Genomic DNA, 22814 nt, shown 5'->3' on the forward strand with positions numbered 1-22814 from the left:
ATTTGGTCTTGTAGCTAATGTAAAAGATGCACAACATTTGGGGATAACTTGACTGTGCCTTGTGTGTGTGTGTATGTGTGTGTATTATGTTGAGTTCTCAGCTTTCCTTCCTTTCTGGGTGTTTTCGTTGGAACTTATTAGAGGCTTCTTAGGCGGATGCCACTTAAGCAGGAAACCTCATTTCTCTTGGAAGCACATATACTCTTAATCTTTTCTAGTTTATCTGTTGAATATCCTGCTTGGCTTCTGCAGAACCTCTGGAAGATTTCTCTCTTTCAATTCATCCATAAATTAAAAATAACTGTCGTGGTCAGTCCCCAAGCGTGATGATACTATTACATGTTTACTGCATGCTCTGCATACCAGGCTCACATCTGTCATCATGCGGTGCGGCCAATTTCTGAGAGGCAGGCCCTCAGCCAGCCATTCTGATGCACCAGGAGGAAAGCCTGACTTTCTAAATGGCTTATGGGAAATCATTGTTGCCAACATCACTAACATGCTTTTATTTCTACTTACAAATTTGTCCCGTTTGGTGGTGTGTTATATATTCATTCATTCATTTTCTAAATTAAAGCCTGTCTTGAAAACCTACTCTGTGCCTCTCACTTTGTACCAGGAATCAGAGACAGAGATATGAGACTGTGCATTTTAATTTACTTTAACTGTCAATGTGAATTATTGGTTGTTTTGGTTTTCTTTCATAGTCTCCTGCAGTGTTCTTGGGAATAGAAATTGATATAACCTTTTAGGAGGACACCCGGTAAAAATCTATCAAAGTTTAAAATGTTTAAAATCTCTTGACCTAGCAATTCTACTTCCAGGAACTTATCCTCTAGAAAAAAAAAATCATTTATTGCGAAACATAGGTATTGCAGCATTGCTTTTAGTAACAAAAACCTAGAAACTACGTAAAATAATATTAATTACGGCAACAGCAGTAGTTAACACTTAGAGCATATCTGTTTAAGGTGCTTTCCATGGTTATTATCTCACTGAATTCTCACAGTAATCCCCAGGAGGAGGTTCTTCTATTATTTCTATTTTTACAGATAAGGAAGGTCAGGCATCGGGAATTTAAGTAAAAAGTTCACAAAGCTAGTGAAGGGTGTGGAGGGCTGAGGAATCTAAAGGGGATCGGTTTTTAATAAATTCTTGAACAGCCCTACAATGGGCTAAACCTATGGGTTGGAAAGAATATGGGTGGAGTCTATTTAGATGTATTCAGTTATGTGTTAACTGGGAAAACCCAGATGATACAATAACCCATGAAGTACGATACTATGTTTGTAGAAATGTATTATGGCCCAGTGTTTTTATATGTGTAGAAAATGTACTCTGGAAGGATTTGCATCACTGTCACTCTGTTTATCTTGGGGCAGTGGAATTCCGGAGATATTTTCACTTGATACATTATCCACTTCTGTATTATTTATACTTTCGTTAGTGAGCCAGTTTTAATTTTATAAATAAGGATAAATTTAAGTCGCTGGAGCCCACTTAGGGTGAATCACGGTTCCTCTCACTAAACTCACACATGCAACCTCGGCACCGTTACCATCTGGGGGCAGTTGTAGGATGTTTAGCAGCATCCCTGGCCTCTACCCACTAGATCCCAGTAGCCCCCCCACCCCCCAACAAATTGTGACTACCAGAAATGTCTCCAGACCTTGCCGGATGTCCCCTGGGGGTGGCATGTCCCTGGATGAGAACCCCTGAGGCAGACACTGGCCTGTTAGTGTATGTTCCTCTCCATCCTAAGGGTCGTAAATGAAGATCGTCTCTCTCCATTTGAGCATCTTTCAGACTTCACAGGTCCTTCACGTGGAATTCAGAAGCCTTTCAACCAGAGCAGACAAATCTTGTTTGTCTCTCTCTAGTCAATTTAACTAACCACCATTGACCTGTCACCAGATAATCAACAGGTCCCACATCTCTATGTTTTAAACGATACACCGTTCTGAATCTTGGGGGGTGGGGGACACTGATTTTTCTTTTATCAACAACTTCCCCAAAGAAGGGGCTTCCAGTGCCCTTTCCTTAACAAGTTTCATTAAGGAACCCACCTATTAAATATTCAAAATATATGGACTGTTCCTGTTGAGGATCTCATTAGACAGTAAATTAGCTGATGTCCAGTCTGTTGCCTTTAAAGCACATCGTTGATGTTTCCAATACTTACATAAGATATAGGGCCTGTTTATTAAGAGTCTTCAACTGTATATAAAACTAGAACAGTCAAAAGTAATGGTGTCTACTGAAGGATTCTTTATCATATGAATTTACCTTTAGTCATCTATTATTTACTTCAGCTATTTTATATGCCATTATAATAAATACTATGACAGAGAAAGCTTTTACGCTTCGACTTACTGTACTAGTCTTTACTTGCCTGCAATCCTTCAGGAAAATGTAACCATGCCTTACCTATAGTTAATGTAAATCATCACTTACATTAGAATGAAAAATTCACTCTGAAAAAAAGGCTCTTTCTTCAATAGCAAGGCATAAACGCCCGATCATGTTGACTGCCAAACTCCCATGCCATTTGCTGTCCTTCCTTAAACTGTTTTTACGCTGCAAAGTGAATACATCGCATAGAGGGAAGTTAGTTGGAAGGTTTTCGAATATTTTCACTCTCTTGTTAGCTTCTGGCAAGATAAGCATTTTTTTATCCAGAGTGCAAAATATTGCCTATTACTGTCTAAGCATTTTTAATAGTTTTGCTTTACGTGGTGCGTTAACTCGTACACCAAATTAAATGAGCTGTTATCCGGTGCAATTTCTCCTTGAATCAGCCTCACAGTTACCTGTAGATATTGATACAGTTATTTTGCAAATTGAGTTCCAGCAACCCAAGGCAGAAATTCTGACCTGTATATAATGAAGAAAGCGTTGTCATGATTTTCTTATTAGGGCTGTTTACGAGTTTAGTGGGGAAGGCAGAGTTGAAGGGCACTTGTGAGGGCTCAGGAGTGAAGGTTGCTGCCTGATGGTTGATCTGAAAGTCAGGAATGACAAAATCAGCCCCTCTCCTTCAAGGCTGTAAGAAAAAATCCAGGGGTTTGCTAAGGATCATTTTTGGTTTGGTTCCCTATTTCGAAATTGCACTCTTCCCTAAGAGCATTTTCCTTGTTAAAGGCACAGTGGTATACAGATTGGTACAGGTGTGTGGAGCTGTAAAAGAGACTCTTAAACTCTGCCTTCTCCTTGGGGAGAAATGCTTTTTCAGAAAGAGCATTTATCAGTACGTCCTTTTAATCTTTAGGCTCGTTCCAAGGTTGGGCACACTCCCCATCAGACTCACTCACGTCGCTGGTTTGGGTTATTCTCCTGAGAGGTACAAGAGCTGAAAGGAGATTCAAGTCTCTATCTACTCCTGCATTTCCCAGCGAAAAGGCCACCACCCATGGCCACCATTAACATCACTTAAAAGATACTGGAGAAATTGGCGTTGTGAAGTCCCGCATAGGATGTTGGGGAATTATGAAACCAGTGTAGTTAGGTCTGTATTGTAGTTCAGTGAATACTGTCATGTCAATAACATGCTCAGCACCAGTGTCTCCTGCTGTTGTAAATGTGACAACTCCTATTTAAGGTTTCGGAGCATAAAGCCAGGACCAAGTGTATGTAAAGTGGAAGGGTGAGAGGCATCAGCATAATGCAGTTAGGGCCCATTGGATTAGAATTTGCAGGATGCCATTAGCAATAAGCTCTGAATGTAGATTATTGCCTTGGTTACATTTTCTCTTTCAGCACTAGGCTTCTCTTGTAAATTTGAAGTGTATGAAATAAATATGATGTAAAATAGACACAAACAAGAATATATAGAGGGCGTTGATTTCTTCATAGCTTCTCAGTGTCATCTGTTGAAGAATATGAGGACGGGGCTACCACGCGGTGTGGTACTCCAGTGAAGACACGAGCACTGGAACCATCCCAACCGCTTGGTAACCTGGATCTGTGTCTGACTAGGCTGTGCCACTTAAACCATACCAGCCTCTGTTTTCTAGTCTTTGAAATGGGGGAAATGATAGATACTTCAAAAGATTTTTTCCTATGACTCTTTAATGAAAAATAAATGCCAAGCATGTCATAGATGCTCATTATTTTTTTGGCTCTGGTTATCAATAAATATATGTACGTGAAAGCTTTTTTTCAGGGAAACCCTGAAACGAGCTCTTCTCTAAGTGTAAGAGAGGGTAGGCACACACCCATCAAATTCACATGGATTGGCACCTTCACGGTACATGGTCCGTCTCACCCCTGTGGCTCCACAGGGTGAGTCCCCATCTGCTGAAAGAGAATATTTCCTCTGGGTGTGTTGGAGGCGGGGCTCCCTGCTCCCATTCATTCATCTGGGTTTCTCTATCCTTCCATCTCCAACAGTTGTTACCGTGTGCTCTTCTGTTTGACCAGCTCACGGGTGGCCCTTGTATCATAACAGGAGGAAGAGCTGATCTTACCTGCTGCTAGGCTAGGATTGAGTAGAAAGCGTGCAGTGGGGATGCTTTGGTCCAGCTGAGTGGAGGAAACAAGACTCCTGTACTAGATGAGAGCATTTTGAAGTGTGCCCACCTGAGTTCACTGTGAGGTCCCATCACACACAACAGCTTGGTTCCCAGACCAGCTACTTTTGGTTCATTACGGGATAGTGGAGAAAAGTCATTGATATCCTCTAGCTAATTCATAGTCAGTTTACAATTAATAATAGTTTTTAAGGAATAATCTGTTTTTTAAGTATGCTTGGTCGCTTGAAATTATTTTTTTTGTTGTTTTTTGTTTTTTGTGGTACGCGGGCCTCTCATTGTTGTGGCCTCTCCTGTTGCGGAGCACAGGCTCCGGACGCGCAGGCTCAGCGGCCATGGCTCATGGGCACAGCCGCTCCGCGGCATGTGGGATCCTCCCAGACCGGGGCACGAACCCGTGTCCCCTGCATCAGCAGGCGGACTCTCAACCACTGCGCCACCAGGGAAGCCCTTGAAATTATTTATATACAGCTTTCCAAAGGCCTGTTACCATGAGATGTTACCTTTTTTGTTCTTCCATTGATGGTAAGCGGATTACGGGTGTGAGAGATTTCCTCTTACGTGGTGTTGCAATGATGGGGAATAAAAGAAAAGAAGTAAAGGAAATGGGATCTTTGGAATATATGTTTACCTTTAGAGGCAGAGTTAGTGAATGAATGAGTGAATAGTTCACTCTTGTAAATACTGTCTCTCTTATTGTGGACCAGGAGCAGGACAGCATGCTGCCTCTGTACGAGGCTGTTACAGATCTGGTGGTCTCCCCTGGGGTTGGCCTTGGTGTGAAGGCCTCTGAGGGGCATGAGGACAGCTGGGCCACGTGAGCGTTGTGGAGCATGCAGTAGGGATTAAAATCGTGGCTTGGTGTGAACTGGGGTTCTGACAGTTGTTACCTGCATGAAGATATACTGTCACTCTATGAACTTCATTTTCTCCATCCGCGCAACGGGCGGGTGATAATAACTGCCCGCAAAGGGTCACTGTAAGGAAAGAGGGTACTGTGGGGCGAGGGCTCCTATGGCCAGGGTTCTCAGGTTGCTGCCATTGGCCAGCTGGGCCCCGTTCACCTCTCTCAGTGAAGAGTGAAGCAGTTCAGTGCAGATGGTGATGATGATGGGGACGATGGGGACGATGGTGATGAAGACTGTGGTGATGATGGTTGTGATGATGTTGACAGCAATGCTAAAGACAACAACAGAACCAATCAGAGTAATACTATTTGGTCCTTGGTAACAGTTGTAGAATACTTCTCAGGTGTCAGGTGCTCTTCTCAGGATTTTACATATATCACCTCATTTCCTGATAAAGCAGGTGCTCTTATTTCCATTTTACAGAAGAGAAAACTGATTGCACAAGAAGTAACTTTCCCAGTTGGTAAGTGCTAGAAGTGGGCTTTAGACCCAGGAGGTCCAACTTGAGTCCATGGCCTTCACCATGGCCTGAACACCTTTCAGGTTCAGAACACTTACTGAGTTTGGAAACTGGGGTACCCTAGCCTCTGGGGGATGCAGTGAGCCTCCTTCCTCCTGCTCTGGGGTCATGTGTCATCCATCCTCCATCACAGAGCTGCCGTTCATACTTTGAGCTACTTAAGGTAAATTTGTGAAATTAAGAAGGGAGACTGCAATTGCTAATATGCTTTATGATTGAAAAACAAACAATGGACATCACACTTTAGCAGTGGCCTTACAAATAATTATTATTATTTATGTGCCCCATATCTTATATACATCATACCTAATCTTTACCCTAATCATGCGAGGCAAATGCACATTTTGGCCTGGGTGCCAAGGCCCACAGCAGGCACACAGCTCCCCTGAAGTCACACTGTCAGCACTGTGGTCATGCTGGTCTGTGGCTCCGGGTCAGCCCAACTCTGCCGTCTCCTGTGGATGATAACATCTTCCCACTTCTCCCTTTAAATACCACACAGCCCCTATATGGTTCCTTTGGTTTCAGGCAGTATCACATCTGAGTCATACTTGGCTAATTTATAGTCGTAAAACAGTATGAGAGATCACTGTTACATAACAACAGCAAGAACCCCTTTGATTCTGCATTTGCAGACTCCTGAATCACTAAGCCAGGTTTCCTGAACTTAATAAAGAACAAACCAAGAAGACTTGGTCTGTTGAGAGTGTCAGTGGGCTGTGCTGCCACTGAGCATCCCCCAACTTCCAGGGAAATGGAAGTAGAATGTGTGGGCTGCTTCATTACTGTGTCTTTCTGGCTGAGCCTGGGGTGTTGGGAGCAGGTGGGCTTCTCAACTACTTAGACGTTGCCTGATGCTTCGTGTGTGGAATGCCACCTGTGCAGTTCTCTTTGAAAACGATGGGTGCCAGCACCTGTATACATAACTTAAAATAAATTTACATTCCTATTTTGCCTGAGATGATAAATTTGTCTACTGGTGTGATTAAAGAAAAGGGTTAGGATTTGGGGGGAAGGGTTGAGAGAGGCATTTTATAGCATTTTAAGATTCAGAGTTCTAGTAAGAAGTTTCTGTTAACCAAAGCTAAGTGGATGGACGGTTGGCCAGCTGCCTGGATAGATGGATAGATAGGGAGGAAGGGAAGAGGGGAGGGACCTATGGAAAGCTAACAGTTAATATTGGGGTGGTGGGATTATAGATGCTTTTTTTTTGTCCACGTTCATCTGTCATTTCTAAATTTTTCTATCACTAATGGAACGTATGAAGCAGGAAGTGGCCTGAAATGAGCCTAGAGAGGTAGATGGGGCAAAAGCATGGACTGTTAGTCGTTACTGTTATTCATTGTGTATATGTTTGCATTTCTGTTCTCGCTGGGCATAGGGAGGGTGGCACCTTTTCGAAGCTAAGCACAGCCACAACACTTGCTCTGCCAACAAAACGTGAGCACAAGTGGCACGTGTCACCACTGGGTGGAAGCCTGTGACATTCCACGTGCACCTTGTCACATTCTCTTCCCCGCACTGTAGAGGCTGGTGATGTTACAGAGGGTGGAGGCTCTACCTGATGGGGCCCCTGGCCAGTGACAATAAACAGCACCCCACCAACATGAGATGGGCATGAAGCGTGAGCAAGTAATAATCATCTGTTGTCTTAAGACATTGCGGTTTGGGGGCTGTTCCTCACTGAAGCTCATCCTGATCAATACAGAAGCACTTGTGTGAGCCACAGTAAGGAATTAGGAGCATATCTTGTTGGCCATTCCAAGCTACAAAAGCGTTTTAAGCTAGGACTTTGTATATGGGCGTCTGTTGCCAATCCAGAGAGCACACTCTGGCCAAACAGGCCTGAACTTTTCACTTCTTGAGCGGCATACGCAGATTTAACATCTTAATTAAAAAAACTCAGCAGTTCTTTAGTGGTGACGGAATAGTTCTGTATCTTGAATCTGTGCACGTGATCAAATGTCGTAGAATTAATACACACAGATATTCCAAGTAAAAGGAACTGAGTGCGTCCCGGAACTGGTGAAATACAAGTAATGTCTGCGATCTAATAAATTACACTGTGACAGTGTCGATTTTCTAATTTTGATAATGTGCTATACTTGGATAAGATGCCCCCTTTGGCGGATGCTAGGAGACGAGTACGTGGGCACTCTCACTACTATTTTTGCCACTTCCTGTGAGTCTATAATTCATTCCAAATTAAAGTTAACGATAACAACAGCAGCAAAAGTGAGTTATACCAAGAAAGTGAACTGTGGTCAGTCCCAGGTTCCTAGTCAGACTCAGCGGGAAAGCTCACATTGGCAGATGGGGCCCCTTGCTTTCACCTAGCAATCAGCAGTTTACCCCTCAAAAATGCTTTCTGTTTCCAGTCCGTCAGCCCCTGCCTTCTCATTTAGAGCATGTCCCACGATAAACATTTCTATCACGTTAAGTTTGTCAGCCAATCAGAAGAGCAAACCCCCCAACACACACACACATCAACGCATACACACACCTTAATTCACAAAGCTGTGTTTTTCCTTCACTGGCCTTAAGTGAATTGCACACACAGTTTCTCTGCATTTCTCAGGGTCAGTAGCAAAAACAGGAAACCTGATACCAAGGGCAGGGGAATTACCTGAGTAATTGCGTGTGGACTTGAATCACTGTCCCCAGGAGCCTAGTAACACACAGCCTGTGGATTAGTCTGTTGAACTACTTGATGGCTTGTGACCCCTTGTTCCCCCTGGATGTGTATGGTCTGATTTTGTTCTTATTGGTAGTGGCAGCCCTGTGCTTTATCTTCAAGTGAAGGCGGGGGGAACCAAAACGACAGCTTACCACGTGTAAGTTGCACATTTAGAAGAACGTACTGGCCCATTTGGCTGTGCCATCATTTTCATTGGAAATATTGCTTTGGGGTCACCATCTGGGAATGCTCTCCCTGTTTTATGGGGGGAGAATGAACATCCATTTTTCTAATACGTAGCCAGCGTATCCCTTGGGGTTTCCATCAAGGGCTCGGCTGAGAGGAGCAATGTCTTTACCAACCTTTCCTTAATAGGTTAAATAGTTGACTTTCCTCTTGTGATCCATTCAGAGTTCTGTAAGATTCTGTGTTGGCGGTGTGTGTCATGCTCTGTGCCGGGAGGGACTGGGGCCGGAGCAGGCAGGAGGAGGGTGAAAGGCCACTTTCCTCGCTCACTCTGAACATCAGATTGGGTAGTTGAGCATTTAGGAGGCATAAGACTCTCTGGGGAAGAAAAGTTAGCCATTAGCAGACTTCCCACTCAGAAGAGGTTTTAGCCACAGATAAATATCCATCATGCAGACAGAAAGCGGTGGCAGGGGGGAGTTTGCGCCCTATCTGGAGACCCAAGCGTTCTGCATGGGGTACAGTATCACTCAAGTGCATCCGCTTCTCCTGGGGGCAGTTCCTCTCCCTCTAGGATGAGGGGCGTGGCCTTGCCTTACCTGGACCCTCCAGGTGCAATATTTCCTTAACAAAACCCATGTGTTGGCACTTCCCCTTTTCCTGCATCAGGTTCAACACTTCTCCTTCTTCCAAAATCTGCAGGTTTGAGCATCTGCTGCTGTTACCTGAGGAACTTAAATCTTCTTTGGCCAACTTGCCTTTGCCACTGATAAGCTCTTGGGGTTTGGGGAGGTCATTGAATCCCTCTCTACGCCGTTTCCCTAAAACCGGGCTCTGTTAGTAAGCAGAGCCAACAGTGATCTGGTCCAGTCTGTGGTCTTTGGGGGGCACCGTTGCTTGTCATCAACATCATTGCATCCACCTTGCTGCACTGTTGCCCACCCGAACCACGGTTTACTACACAGTGGCCTCAGGGGAAGAATTTGTCACCAGGGGCATCTTATCTCCTCCTTGTTAAACTGATGAAATACTTTCTCTCTTCAGGGCAGGATGTTAGATGCTTTATACTTAATCTCACAACTCTGAGAGTAGATAATATTCACATTTACAGATGAGGGAACTGAGGCTCAGAAAGGTTACCTGGCCCAAAGTCAGTGTGCTTTCCTGATGCCTCTGCCTGATATTTATTGTTCAAGGCCTGGGGCTTGGGTCGGAGCCCACGACCTAGGCGGCAGAGGTGAACTGCCATAGACACACGAAGCTTCTCAGCACAGTTTGCATCCGTTCGGGTGGAGGATGTCCCCAGCAGTGCCGTTTGCATCCCCCCTTCATAATATTCGAGTATCGCGTGAGTCTCCATAGCCTTACTTTAACATCGCAGTCTAGACAAGAATTCCCAAGCTCACCGTTCGTTTTATGGGGATCTGCTTACCCTAACAGGCAGGTGGCCTGGCAGTCTGTCCTTCAGCGGAGGGGCGTCTAAGAAGTGGTAGCATTTCAACTCACACTCCAAAGTCCAGCGAGACTCAAAAATTGGGAGGGCTCTATAAACACAAGGCAACCCTGATCTTTCCAGAAGTGTGCTAGGAGGCCCTGCAGTGGAACAGGGTGGCTTCAAATCCTGACCACCGCAATCCTTTTGGTGTCTCTCCAGGAGGGAACTTGGGCTCCAGCCAGTGTCAGACTGACTTGAGTCTTGCCGTCCACACTTCTTAGCTCTGCAGTCTCTTATAAGATGCAACACTGTAAAACAGGCCAACTACAACCGTATCCTTCAGTTGTCCTGAGGGTGAAATGAGATGATGCCTGTAAATGCCCACCCGCCATCAGCTCAGCAAAGACCTTAATGGCCTCATTAACAGCATCATTATTACCATCCATACGTGCCCTGCCCATCTATAGGGTTCACAGGGTTACTAAACCAGGGGGGTGTTCAGCAGTCAGGAACGAGTTTTGCCTGCGTTTGTACTTTCTGTACATGAGCTGTCTCTCGTTTTTCATGCAGGCTTGGTGGAATCATTTCAGAACCGGAGGGCAGCTTTTGAGATTAACATGTGGTCTCCAGAGTTCTTGCAGGAGCCAGGCTTTGTCCTGGTGTTGCCCTATCGTTACAGTTTTTTTAGGAGGCAGATGGAGAGAGGAGCTATGTGAGCCCGAGGACCCTTAGGACCCTGTTTCGTGCGCTGAGTCAAACAGCACAACCCCCCAGCATGGAGTTTCAGCAGAGTCCCAGCCTCCCAGCCTCCCTCAACTTGGCAGTAAAACGCCCCGTTCTTCCATTCATTCCGATGATTTATATTCTCTCTGGGCGTCTAATATTAAACAGGGGAATTCCGACATGTTCCATAACACATTTACTGTAACTTGATACCACGAACTAAACTTGCTGTTATTTATCATTTCTTTTTATTTTCTCTCATTCCAGCATAAAGCCAAGGTAGAAGCAATGACCCTGGACCTCGCTGTGCTCCATAGCGTGCAGCATTTTGCTCAAGCGTTCAAGGCCAAGAATGTGTGAGTGTCCCAGTGGAGGGTTATAGATCATAATATCTTGCTATTGTAATGTCTTTATCAGATGAACACAGTGGGGAGGCCGGAAGGCTATTGTGTTGTCTTGGCGTCCGAACGGGAGGCTCATATATATTGGCCCAGTGAAGGTGTACCGTATTTTCTTGACTCTGAGTCACCCTCATTTTGAGATGTGTCATCCATCTCATAACAGCCTCCCAGAGAAAAAGGAAAAGACAGTACTAAGCAGCAGTAAAAGTGGTTCATAAAAGCCACCCGATTGTAAGCTGCATCCTGATTACAGATAGTCTTGCAGTGCCTCCCAGAATCGAGGAAACGTGTATTTTAATTGCACTCAGATACAAGTAAGGTCAGCTCTCCAGTCCCGCAAGGGGGCTGAACGTCAGAGCCCGAGAAGGAGGTTCTACTGTTTCGCAAACCTGCGGTGATTTTACGTGGTGCGTGAATGTGGTCCCAAAAGCATGGACTCACATCATGAGAAACTTCCTCCTTTTTATTCCCTCTTCTTTCTCAGACTTTCAAAATGCCTGAAGGAGGAAGCCTTCGCTAGGGACCGGCAGATTTTTTGGCTGTCACACGCCAACATCTTTCTAACAGGGGGAGCGGCCCTCAGAGCTAGAGCTGAGGAAAGCAGTGGTGGTTAGCTTCATTTTCATTACACTATTCTGTTTCCAAGTGTTTATTTTTACAGTTCCCTCATATTATTTAGGGCAGGCGATACTGGTTTCTCGTTTAACACAGTGGTTTAAATTTCTTTAACAAATAACTCCATTTAATTTTTCTTTTTCAGTGAGTTGATTTAAACACAGGGATTAAGTTAATAATGGTACAGGAGGTGCCAAGGATAAAACAGTTCCAAAAGGGGCACCGAGTGGCTGAATTTGGAGAACACTGATACAACGACAAGCCGTCTGGGGGTTCGCCTCTGTCGGGGTCGTTGGTTTTATAGTTCTCCACGCAGATGATGGATGTAAAGGGAGGTATCTTAAACCAGATATTCAGATGGTACGATGTTGATCTGACCCCTCAGTGCTGTCCAGTAGCCAGTTCTTCTTATTTCTCCCTTAGTCTTTCACTCTGTTGTTTTAGGCTGTTGCGAAGTCTGTTCTCTAAAACCCTTTCTGGAGCCAGCCCGTAGCCTGAGTACTTGAGGTTGAAACGTGAACTCAGAGCCTGTAGTGGGAGCTGCACCATCCCCTTAGGTGCCGGCCCTGCGCTCGTACGAACAGTTGGGTACCGTCCCCATGCAGCCAGCAGATCCAGGCGAGCCCTACTGCGCACGCTCTCGGCAGCGTTTGGTAGCCGTGAGCCCGTGCCAGTGCTCTCCGAGACCCTCTTTTCAGGATAGAGCAGCAGCTCTTAAGACATTTGCTTTTTTATTCCTTCCTGATTCATTTATCCGCTTGTTCATCCACTTAACATGCGTTTAATGCGTGCCTCCAAAGCCCCAGGCTCTCTTCTCGGCTCTGGGAAGAGAGTGGTGGCCGGCGGAAGCCCAGTTTACCTCACATGAGCCATTGTCTCAGTGGCCAGCAATCAGGCAGTGTTTTCCTGCCAGTGACTGACTCTCCTCCACCTCGTATTTCTGTGGTTGTTTGGGAGCGAATAATAATAACCACCGCCGTAGCAGCAGTAACAGCCCATTTATTGAGCGCCTGTTATGAGCCCCATACCCAGAACCCTTTGCGTGCTTTTTCTGATTTAATTCTCAAAGCAACCCTCGGGGTGGGCGCTGTCATTATGTCTGTTACACAGGTGAGGAAAAAGAGACCAGGGAGGGTGAGTTCTCTGAAGGCACGTGGCCAGGAAGCAGAGGGACTGAGATCCCGTGCAGTCGGGCCTTCCTGGGCCCCCCTCCTCAACCAGCACGCTGCACTGTCTGTCGTTCTTACTGTGCCAGAAACCGAGATCAGAGGAAGTGAGTGACTTTCACAGGGTCACTTGGCAGGTTGGTGGCAGATGTAGGATTTTCGTCCGTTGTGACTCTCCGCTTTCTCCTTGGCACCGTGCTGCTCTGGTGGGAGCTGAGCTCTAGCGGGAGCTGAGCTGCACTGCCTCTTCATGCCTCCTCCAGTCCTGGTGTCAGAGCACACTGGAAGGGAACCATTTAGCCGAGGAGAGCCAACTGTTACATAATAGGACTATCTTCCAAGTCTTAACGGGACCATTAGTTTTTAACCGTTAAGTAATTCAGAAATCATCAAATGCAACTGCCTTCTGTAATCCACAAGCCCAAACTCTTGGAGAAAAGCTAGCAGCCATTTTGCCCTAATTCTAGATTTTAGCAAACGACTCTGAATTTTTGTACTCCTAGGTTCAGAAACAAAGGCGATTTTCCTCTTAGCCAACCCTGTACCACACACCTCCTTTTATCTGTCTCTCAAGAGTGCAGCATTTTTCATGGGCTTAGAGGAATAACGTGGTAGTGAAAATGCGTATAAAAGACGCGAGCGACCTTCTTTTTGAAACACTGCCAAAGTGACATCTCTCCTGGATAGGCAGGTGACAGTTCCGTCCTTACAGGTCTGTAGATTCTGAGAAGTGTCAGAAGTGAGTTTAAGTGCTGCTGACTGAGCTGCCATAAAAACACGTGTCACTCTCTGCTCATCATCCCCTCCCATCTTTCAGCGTCAGAATTTCCTTGTGTGTAAAACATAATGACGAATGAAAGAAAGGCTGCCAGTTCCGAACCCAGCCCTTTTGGTGCCGTTGGACTGAGGTGAGGAAAAACTCTTACACTGAAATTCCATCTGGATGCTACCACGTGGAATTCTGCTCTGAAGCCTGTCTGCGAGCACACCAGAAGTATGATCAGGCTCTTTTTACCTTGCGTATCCCCTCGGTTCATGCCCCAGCCCAGGTGTGTCTCCCCATACCTGGATGGGCAGCAACGTGTACAGCCCGAGACCTAAAGAGGTAGAAACATGTAAATGCAAACCTGGTTGGAAGATCTAGCTCATTGAAAGGCCGGGCCGCCCTCTATCCGCCTTCTACCAGGAGGGGATGTAGATTCAGCCTCTTCTGGGATTTCTTCTTCCTCCTTTACTTTGGAGGGGCCAGGGCGGGGCTGGTGGCATGGGGTGGGGACTGAGTCGTTTCCGAATGAGCACTGCTAACAGCGATTATACAGATCATAGCTCCTTTTCGACTTTTTGTGTATTCCGTGCAAGGCAACCTGCCGAGCACCTATTCATGTGTTCTCTCTGTAACTCCTTACAATAACCGCAGGCATTTTTAGTCATTTTTATCTCTGTTTCAAATGGAAAGGTTCCAGCTTTTCACAGAGAGACCAACTCACAGTCCCAACTTTAGCAAGTGGTGGATCCCAAATTCGAACCCAAGTCTGTCTGAATCCACAACGACCCCTCTTTTCGTTACACCTCACCCTTCAGGCGTTTTCTTCAGTGTGGATTTCTGGATTAGTATGAATTGCTGAGAACCAAGTTACTCAAATTTAGTGACTTAACACCATTTAAGACAATAAGTATCTCTCTTCTCTCTCTCTCTCTCTTTCAGTTTGTTTAAATCTGGAATCACATAAGGTCAATGCATTTTAACCTGTACGTTTTCCCTCCCTTTCTAACTTTCTTACAAAAAAATTTTAATGCAACATATTTGTGTCAAGGACCAGTGTGTCCTCTAGAGTTTTCTGTGGTCTGTACTTCAGTGACTGCATCCCTGTGGTGTCCTTTAACTTGTTCTTTTGTCTTCTATGTTTCCCGTGAAAAGGTAGCTAACTCTAGAGGCTTGGTCAAATTCCTGTTTAATTTTTTGGCAAGAATACTTGGTCGGTGGTGGTGTAGTCTTCCATCAGGAGGACGTGCGTGCCTGCTTGCTAAAGCGTTTCCTTAAGGCTCTGCCCGCCCTGACCAACCCATTCCTGTGCCCGCTCTCTCTTTGCCCACCCCCTCTTTCATCCATTTCTTCTGTTCTGCTCCACTCACTCTTCTGGGTGGTCAGCCCAGGAAGCCTCAGTCTGCTTTCAGACAGTCCTCCCCAGCATCAGTGGTGGTGGTCGGCCAGTGTGTCTCAGGTCGAATTATTTTGGGCATTACTGGAAAGTTCCAAACCAAAGCTTGTGGTAAGTCCCAACCAAACTGAGTTTTGAAGGATATTTTTGCTGAAACTGCAGTCCTGGAGAGCAGCCAGACTCCACGCTGCCTGGCAGGCTGAGGTATCCCATCAGAGTATGAAGAGCTGGGACCCTTACTAATCATTCAGACCAAGTACTGGGATTTTCTGTAATGGGCTCTGAAGCAGCAGTATGTTGTCTGTGATACTTTTGCACAATTTTATCCCTAGTTCTAACTGCTTAGTTTACCAAAAAGCACTCATTTTGAACAGGGCCTGGAACAGCAGTTCAAGAGCTTCTAGAGCTCTGTAAATATTTTTTCCTTTATCAGATACTGTTCTATAGTTTGCTTCCTATATATTCCTGAAATAATGGACATCTGGATTCCAATCCTGGAAGTTGAAAAGTTGGTGATGGCCCATAATATAGAAAATTTATTGCTTGGATCTCTGTTACCAGTCAGCTCTTATAATATTGACCAAGGGCTTTGATTCATCGTGGAAATTAACTGAAATTGATAGTACGATCATATTAAAATAACATGGAGTTCTAAAGATTTCTAGAACTTCATTTTTGGTCGTGGATTTCTGCTTTCTCCTTCCAACTTTCTGTCTCCAGCATAATTTAAAGAAATTAGTCTTTCTTTCACTTAAAAATACTATAGGATAGTGATGTTTAAAAAAAAAGAAATGAAAGAATACTTTTTCTATTCCCCCTTTACTGTTTATACATTTGAGGGGGAAGTCTTTAACAAAACTATTTATTTTCACTTTTTACTAAATTACTTTCAGAACTTGAAAGTTCAGGACTTTGAGAATCTACTAATCCAGATTTAATGTTCTTGGATTCTTATTCCAAATTTTGCTGTCTCAAATCCTTCTTTGGAAGTGGGTGGGCTATAAATTATAAATAAATTCTAAATTTTGAGGGATAAATTACCCTGAAGACCAATGTGTAAATTACAGCTTAATCTTTCTTTTTCTCCTCAGCTCAGTTTTAAGAATAATGTTTTAGCCTACGTATCTGTGTTACTCTTTGCTCAACATGAGAAATCCATTTCTGGTTTGCCTAACAGAGTGTCATGTTGCTTTGCTTTTCTACGAAGTATGAAAACTAAAAGAAAAGAAAACCAGAGAGGCAGATTTTAGCTGTAATAAACTCTCTAAATCTAGATCTTAATTATGACTTTTTAAGAAAAAATTTAAAACATCTACAAGTGAATTTTTCCCCCTCCCATAGATTTTCCACCTTGAGGTATTGGAAAAAATCATATTGTGAAACACTTACTGTATCTAGAAACATCAGGGAAGAACGCGCTTCCATCTGATGTAAATGTTTTGCCTTCTGAAACTTAACTCTTTAGGCATCAAATGTTTTTATATAATTCTTTAAAAAATATTTCTCAAACAGATTATGTACTGTCATCCCTTATTAAACAACCTAACCCAAAAGAGTAAAGTGCAGGGGTCAGCAGACTTTTTTGTAAAGGTCCAGAGAGTAAATATTTTAGACTTTTCAGGCCATAAGATCTCTGGTGCAACTACTCATCTCTGCCTTTGTAGCATGAAAGCAGCCGTGGACAATGTTTAAATGGATGAACATGGCTGTATTCCAATAAAACTTTATTTACAAAGGCAGGAAATGGGCTGGTTACGTCCAGCGGCCATAGTGTGCCAAGCTCTGGTGTAGTGAAAAGAACAGAGTTTTTGGGGATCAACTGAACTTAGATTTAAATCCAACCTCTACTCTTTACTAGCTGTGTGGCCTTGGGCACTCCGTGTCCCCGGGCCTCACTTTCCAAGTCTATAGAAAGTAGATTCTCGCATAGACTTTTCAGGGTTGTTGAGGAGAAAAGCTGTGATGCGTGAAATAACCAGACACATCTGAGTGCACTGTGCCTGTGACTGTGTGTGCATTCGTTCTTATCTTGATCCTAAAATGATTTGAGAGCTTTTTAAAAATGCATGCAGTATGATCCAGTACAAATAAGAGATCTATCTAAACAGGGGAAGGGGATCAAAGTGGACCAGTCAGATGTGGTCCCAGAGGAGGTGTGGCTCTCGTGAAGTCTTTACAGTCATTAAAAAATTGGGCCTAGGAATGAGCTTGGAGATTCCTCGCAACCAAGGGTACAGAGGACTTGAGCTTTATGTTGCCCACAAGCTATAAGCATGACAAGCACTGAGCAGAAATATTGTTACTATAGTGATCTTCCACTGAGGATCACGGAGTACTTAGTACTCTCCTGAGTATTTTTTCCCATTCTTTGTTATTCTTCACAAAGCCATGGACTTGAGGGTTACTTCACAGTTCTCTTTCAGAGCAAATGGCTTGACTCTGTTTCCTTTGCCATTGCTGCTGTTGTTTCCCTTGGTTTCTTTCCAGAGGATTTGAGTGGCCTTAAGGGCAGCCTGCTTTGAATAAGTGAGGTATAGTGGGACACAGTAAAAATCATTAACCTCTGTATCCTGGGATACCAGAGCACTCCGTATGCCTCTGATCCCCTCCTTTTTTGGTTTATTTAAATTTTTTTTTACCTTCACATTGTTATTTATTCAGCGCTTACAACAGTGCCAGGAACTGGGCTAGACGTCGGAATTAAACCATTTGCCATCTTCCTTCTCCTGTGCCTTCTCTCTCTCTTAAAATAGTCGTGAAGCTTAAGGATTTTTTGATAACGTTACACAATGATGACTATCTTCAAAAACATATCCTTACTGGAGAAGAATAATTGTTAAATAAATTAAGGGCCACTTTGCAATTAAATTTGTTAGGGGGAAAAAAATTTTCAGTGAGCCTTTTTGCCATCCTTAAAAGTCATCGCTGCCAAGGAATACGTGAAAATCTATTTGAATTAACCACAGCGATGTTTGCAAAATAAACAGTTTTGATTTCCCAACAGAATTCTAGGTTCAGCCATCACTATCATGTTTCCGGAAGTCAAAGTGATGTATGTTAATTGAAGACACACACAAAAAACTTCCCTTCCAGGAAGAATAAACACCCGGCTTTGGAGCATAGATATGATTACTCTGTGGTTGCCTTCTCTCCCACCCCCCACCAGCCCACCAGCGCATATATAGCCAGTGTTTTGTCTTCAACTCCAGCAAAGAATCCGGACTTTGTTGGTGGCGTTCAACAGTGATCACTTAAAGCACTGGACTAGAGCATGAGTTGAGAAAGTTTCTCTATAAAAAGAATCAGATAAATAAATATTTATATAAATATCTGTACGAATGTTTTGACCTTTATGAGCTAGATGGTCTTGGTAGCAACCACTCAGCTAGTGTTGAGTGCCTCTCGAGTGTAGAGTGAGACCACAGTAATCACAGTAATGCAAAAGTAGCCACCGATAATGTGTAAGTGACTGGGCGAGGCTGCGTTCCAATAAAACTTTATTTAGAAAGACAGGAAGTGAGTTGGATTGAGGATTCGGTCTGGGGGGTTGTGGTTCTCTAACCCTTGGACTAGAACCCCTTGTCCCTTGCAACGTATTGGGTTGGCCAAAAAGTTCGTTCGGGTTTTTCAATAAGATGTTACAGAAAAACCCGAACGATCTTTTTGGCCAATGCAATAACTCATTTGAAGAGCCTCTTGTCTCACTGTGAGAAACACATTTCATTTTGGATTATGTTAGGTTTGGTCCAGATAAATAAGTATATATAGCCAATGTGTGTGCATGGTTCGTTTCATTTCTCTGCAGAAAGCACTCTGTGTTCCTTAGAGGCTGAGGAAAGAGATAAAGAGTTTGAGTAGAACAGTGGGCTGTGCTGAGTTGTGGAAATACCGCCATATGGGAAAGCAGGTCAACTAAGACAAGCAGGAATTGTTTAAATAATGAAGACACTGAAGCCCTGCTGGGGACTTGGAACCATAAAATGATGATGATGATAGTAATTGCTAATATTTATCACCTATTTATTGTTTGTCATGCACAGCTAAGCACTCATCTGCCATCCCATTTTATCCCCACAAGGACTTCATGGGGGTAGGTCAAAAATTGTAGAAGAAAGGCAGTGTCATATGGTTCAGCCTGATACGATGATCAACCACATTCCATACATAGATCAAGAAAACAAGGCTTACAGAGATGAAGGGCCTTGACCCAGGTCATGCCAGCTAGTAGGTGGTGAGGCTAGAACTTAGTCCAAAATCTGCTGTGCTGCTGAGCTCAGCTTAGGTGGTAGTTTGGGAAATCAGAAAGATCTGTCTCATTGGGGAAATGCATCATGTAAGACTCACTGCCTCTGAAGGAGATTTGTCCCAGCAAATGGATGACAACCCCTGCCTGCTGGGACAATTGTTAAGGTCACTTCAAAGTTGAGGGGGGATGCTTCTGCCAGCCATATCCTACCACCAAGAGGAAATTGTTCTGCTGAAATATGTCTAAAAGAGGTAAACAAACCCAGTCGAAGAGAGGCTCATCCCCTCAACTAAGGTGCCCAGAACTCTTTTCTGCCAGGTGTCTGGAAGGTGTCTGCCCATGGAGTCTGTATAAGAGAGGTGGCCGCTGTTTACTTGCATTTGCAATCACCTCTGTACATTTACTCCAGGTGTCAGCGTTCATTTCCCCTTGGCTTCTACTTGGCTTCATAATGATGCTCATGAGGTAGACAGAAGAAGACCAGAGGGTCACGTGGCCGTTCGTACATCTGAACTGCCAGAGTGGTGACTCTCACATGCAAGCCCAGCCCTCATCCTTTCCTGTGGGGAAGAGCCTTGGTTGCTGTCTGGCCACCTGCTTGCTGGTGTGGCCCACCGAGGCCTCTGGAGTCTGGTGCATCCTCCTCCTTCATTTGTGGCCCTGTCCTCCCAATCCCATGCCTCTATACTCTGCTCACAGAGATGCTTACAGGTTCTGCCTTCTGACTCGGGGCCTGTGCCCCTGACTTGTGCCACTGCCCACCTACCTGCCCCTCACCTGCTCCCTGGATGACTCTGTAACATCCTCTATGGAGCCTCCCTTTTCCCGTCCTCTTATCTTCACACCATGGTTGAATTGATGAGTCATTTCTCGGAGCATCGACCACACACCCAATCATCGTGCTTGGAATACTTTGGGGACACTTTTCTCTATATTGATTTTTCTTTGTTAGACTGAGCCCCAAAGAAGCAGAAACCTTGGCTAATTCATCTTTGTCTTAGCTCTGAATCCCTGTTCCACACCTTACCAAGATGGTGACCTTGGCAAATTCCTTGATCTCTCTGATCCTGTTTCTTCATCAGTGAAAGTGGGAGGTGATGGTAGTACCCTTGCAGGGTGGTTGAAAGGATTAAATAACAAAATGTGTGTAAAACATAGTACCTGATACCTAGTAAAAACATTTAATACATTTCAGGTTGTATCATCATTTTTGTTGTCATCATCATCATCCGTGGCACTTGTTACCTTTACTGCCATATAGTAAACTCAAGGAAGGGGATGGATAGGTGGATGGGTGGGTAGGGGCAGGGAGGGAGGGAGGGAAGCCAAAAATGGAAACACATTGTTCCGTTTGGTGATCTGAACTTTACTTTTAAGGTGCCAATTCTCAGCCGTTCGAAGTTGTTGAATTGGTACCTCCTTGGGTGGTATGGAGATTATACGTTTGTAAATCTTGGGAAACAAATTTTAAAGTCATCCTGTATAATAGTTATTTTAGGCACATAGCATACAACTGCCTTTCTAACCTGGTGTGGGCTTGGGTCACAAGCTGTTCTTTGACCCACACAGCCATGGACACAGCAAACCCGTGATGTTAGGGTTAACATTTGGTGACTCTCAGAGAACTCTTGAGTTGTGTAAGTCTGGGAAAAAAGCATTTCAGTGTCTGTGGTTCAGAATTCTACTTCCCAGCTTGGCCGATGAATCCAGCTCGGTTTTCCTCCTGGAACCAGTAACCACCCCCATTGTCGTGTGGGAATTCTCCTCTCACCTGTAATTGCCCTGTTGGGAAGTTGTGCTTAAACCACACTGAAATCGCATTTTAATAACTTGGGAACCGTCTGTTTTTTTTCCCCCCAGTAAATTGTTGAGAAGCTAATTCTTGTCAGCCGAAAAACTTGAATATACGTTTGAAATAAATCAACAGTGCTCCACTGTGGCAGCCTGCTGAAAATCCCCGAGGAAGATTATATTTTTAGTTGATCCACTTGTCACTGCACTGTGTTTTTAATATTGTGAGATGTTCTTTTTCTTCATTTTGTGAGAAAATACCCCATATCTTGTCATCCCCCAAAATATAAACAGATCCTTTCGATGAGTGGCAAAGTTCTTCAGTTTGCCTTCTAAGCGTCATATGCTGTTATAGTTCAGTCACTGAGCCGTAATCAAACAGGTATTATTTGAGCTGACATTAAGCAATAGTTGATAACCAGAAATAGAACGAAGAAAAAGGGTGTCTCAGAAGTGCAAATAATGGGTAAGTCGACCAGTGCTAGAAGTTTGGGAAATGGATCTTGGTGGAATGTCTCCCGCTAAAAGGAGAGCAGTGCCTCGATTTCTCATGTAAGATCAGCAAACTCCCAAGAGACTGTCACCATGGTTCCCAACCTGGCTGTGCGTGGAATCAGCTGGGATCCAGTAATCCGTTGCATATAGGTAAAAGCATTTAACCACTGTTGAATTCTCGGATGCTAGGTCCCTTCTAATTTTATTGTTGCTATGAGAAGCACTATGAAAATGGCCTGCACATACCTCTTGTTGGCTGTCTAATTTTCTTAGGATCAATTCTTAGACGAGCAGTTGTGGGGTCAAAGCATGTGACTGTCTGATCTGTGAAAGCAAGTTACTCTCCAGAAAAGTTACGTGTAATTCTCATCTCTTCATCAAACACTAGGCAGTGCCGTTTACATCTGAAGTATTTGTAAAAGTGGCGTTTAATTACAGTCAGATGTTTAGTACAGAATACGAGGTTTCTCTCTCTTAGTCAGGGAAGTTCTTTCTTCAGTTGCTTTGTCGTGTCATCTGAGCCCATTGCAGTCACGGAGAGGAGAAGCCACTTCTTGGTGGGGACAGAAGGGGACACCTTAGGTGTCCTTCCCTGGTGCCGTGGCGTGGGGTTGCCCCGTGGAGCTGAGCAGTGGGTAAGGGGGACGGAGCACCGGGCCAGGAGTCAGGGAGGACCAGCTGTTGTCCAGCTCTATCCCTCACCATTGTGTCCGGGTCATGCTTTGTCTTGGATGGTGATGCCCTAGGCTCCTCCTCGGGTCTTTCCAGTAGTAGAAGCACAGTTCCATCATGCGACTCTGCTAATTTTTCCAGAACGTCCTCTGACTCAGCTGTGCTCTGAAGCAGGACTTGCCTCTCTATCAGGGGGAAGGCTTCACATGTTAATCTTAGAGAAGAGCTTGCTGTGACCTTTAAAGACCCAGGTACCAAATAGATCTCAGTCCCAGGCTCCTCAGGCCTCTT

The 22814-nt window shown here is 44.4% G+C and overlaps 1 protein-coding gene across 1 annotated transcript in view; it reads left to right on the plus strand.

The window, feature by feature from the left end:
• WWOX (WW domain containing oxidoreductase) overlaps positions 1–22814 on the plus strand; it is a 993698-nt gene that overhangs the window by 242882 nt on the left and 728002 nt on the right. Inside the window, exon 6 of the mRNA XM_060084392.1 lies at positions 11246–11334. Coding sequence (XP_059940375.1) covers positions 11246–11334 — 89 coding nt within the window. The remainder of the gene's footprint in view (positions 1–11245; positions 11335–22814) is intronic.

Source organism: Mesoplodon densirostris, chromosome 19, assembly GCF_025265405.1.
Source record: "Mesoplodon densirostris isolate mMesDen1 chromosome 19, mMesDen1 primary haplotype, whole genome shotgun sequence".
Taxonomy (NCBI): Eukaryota; Metazoa; Chordata; class Mammalia; order Artiodactyla; family Ziphiidae; genus Mesoplodon; species Mesoplodon densirostris.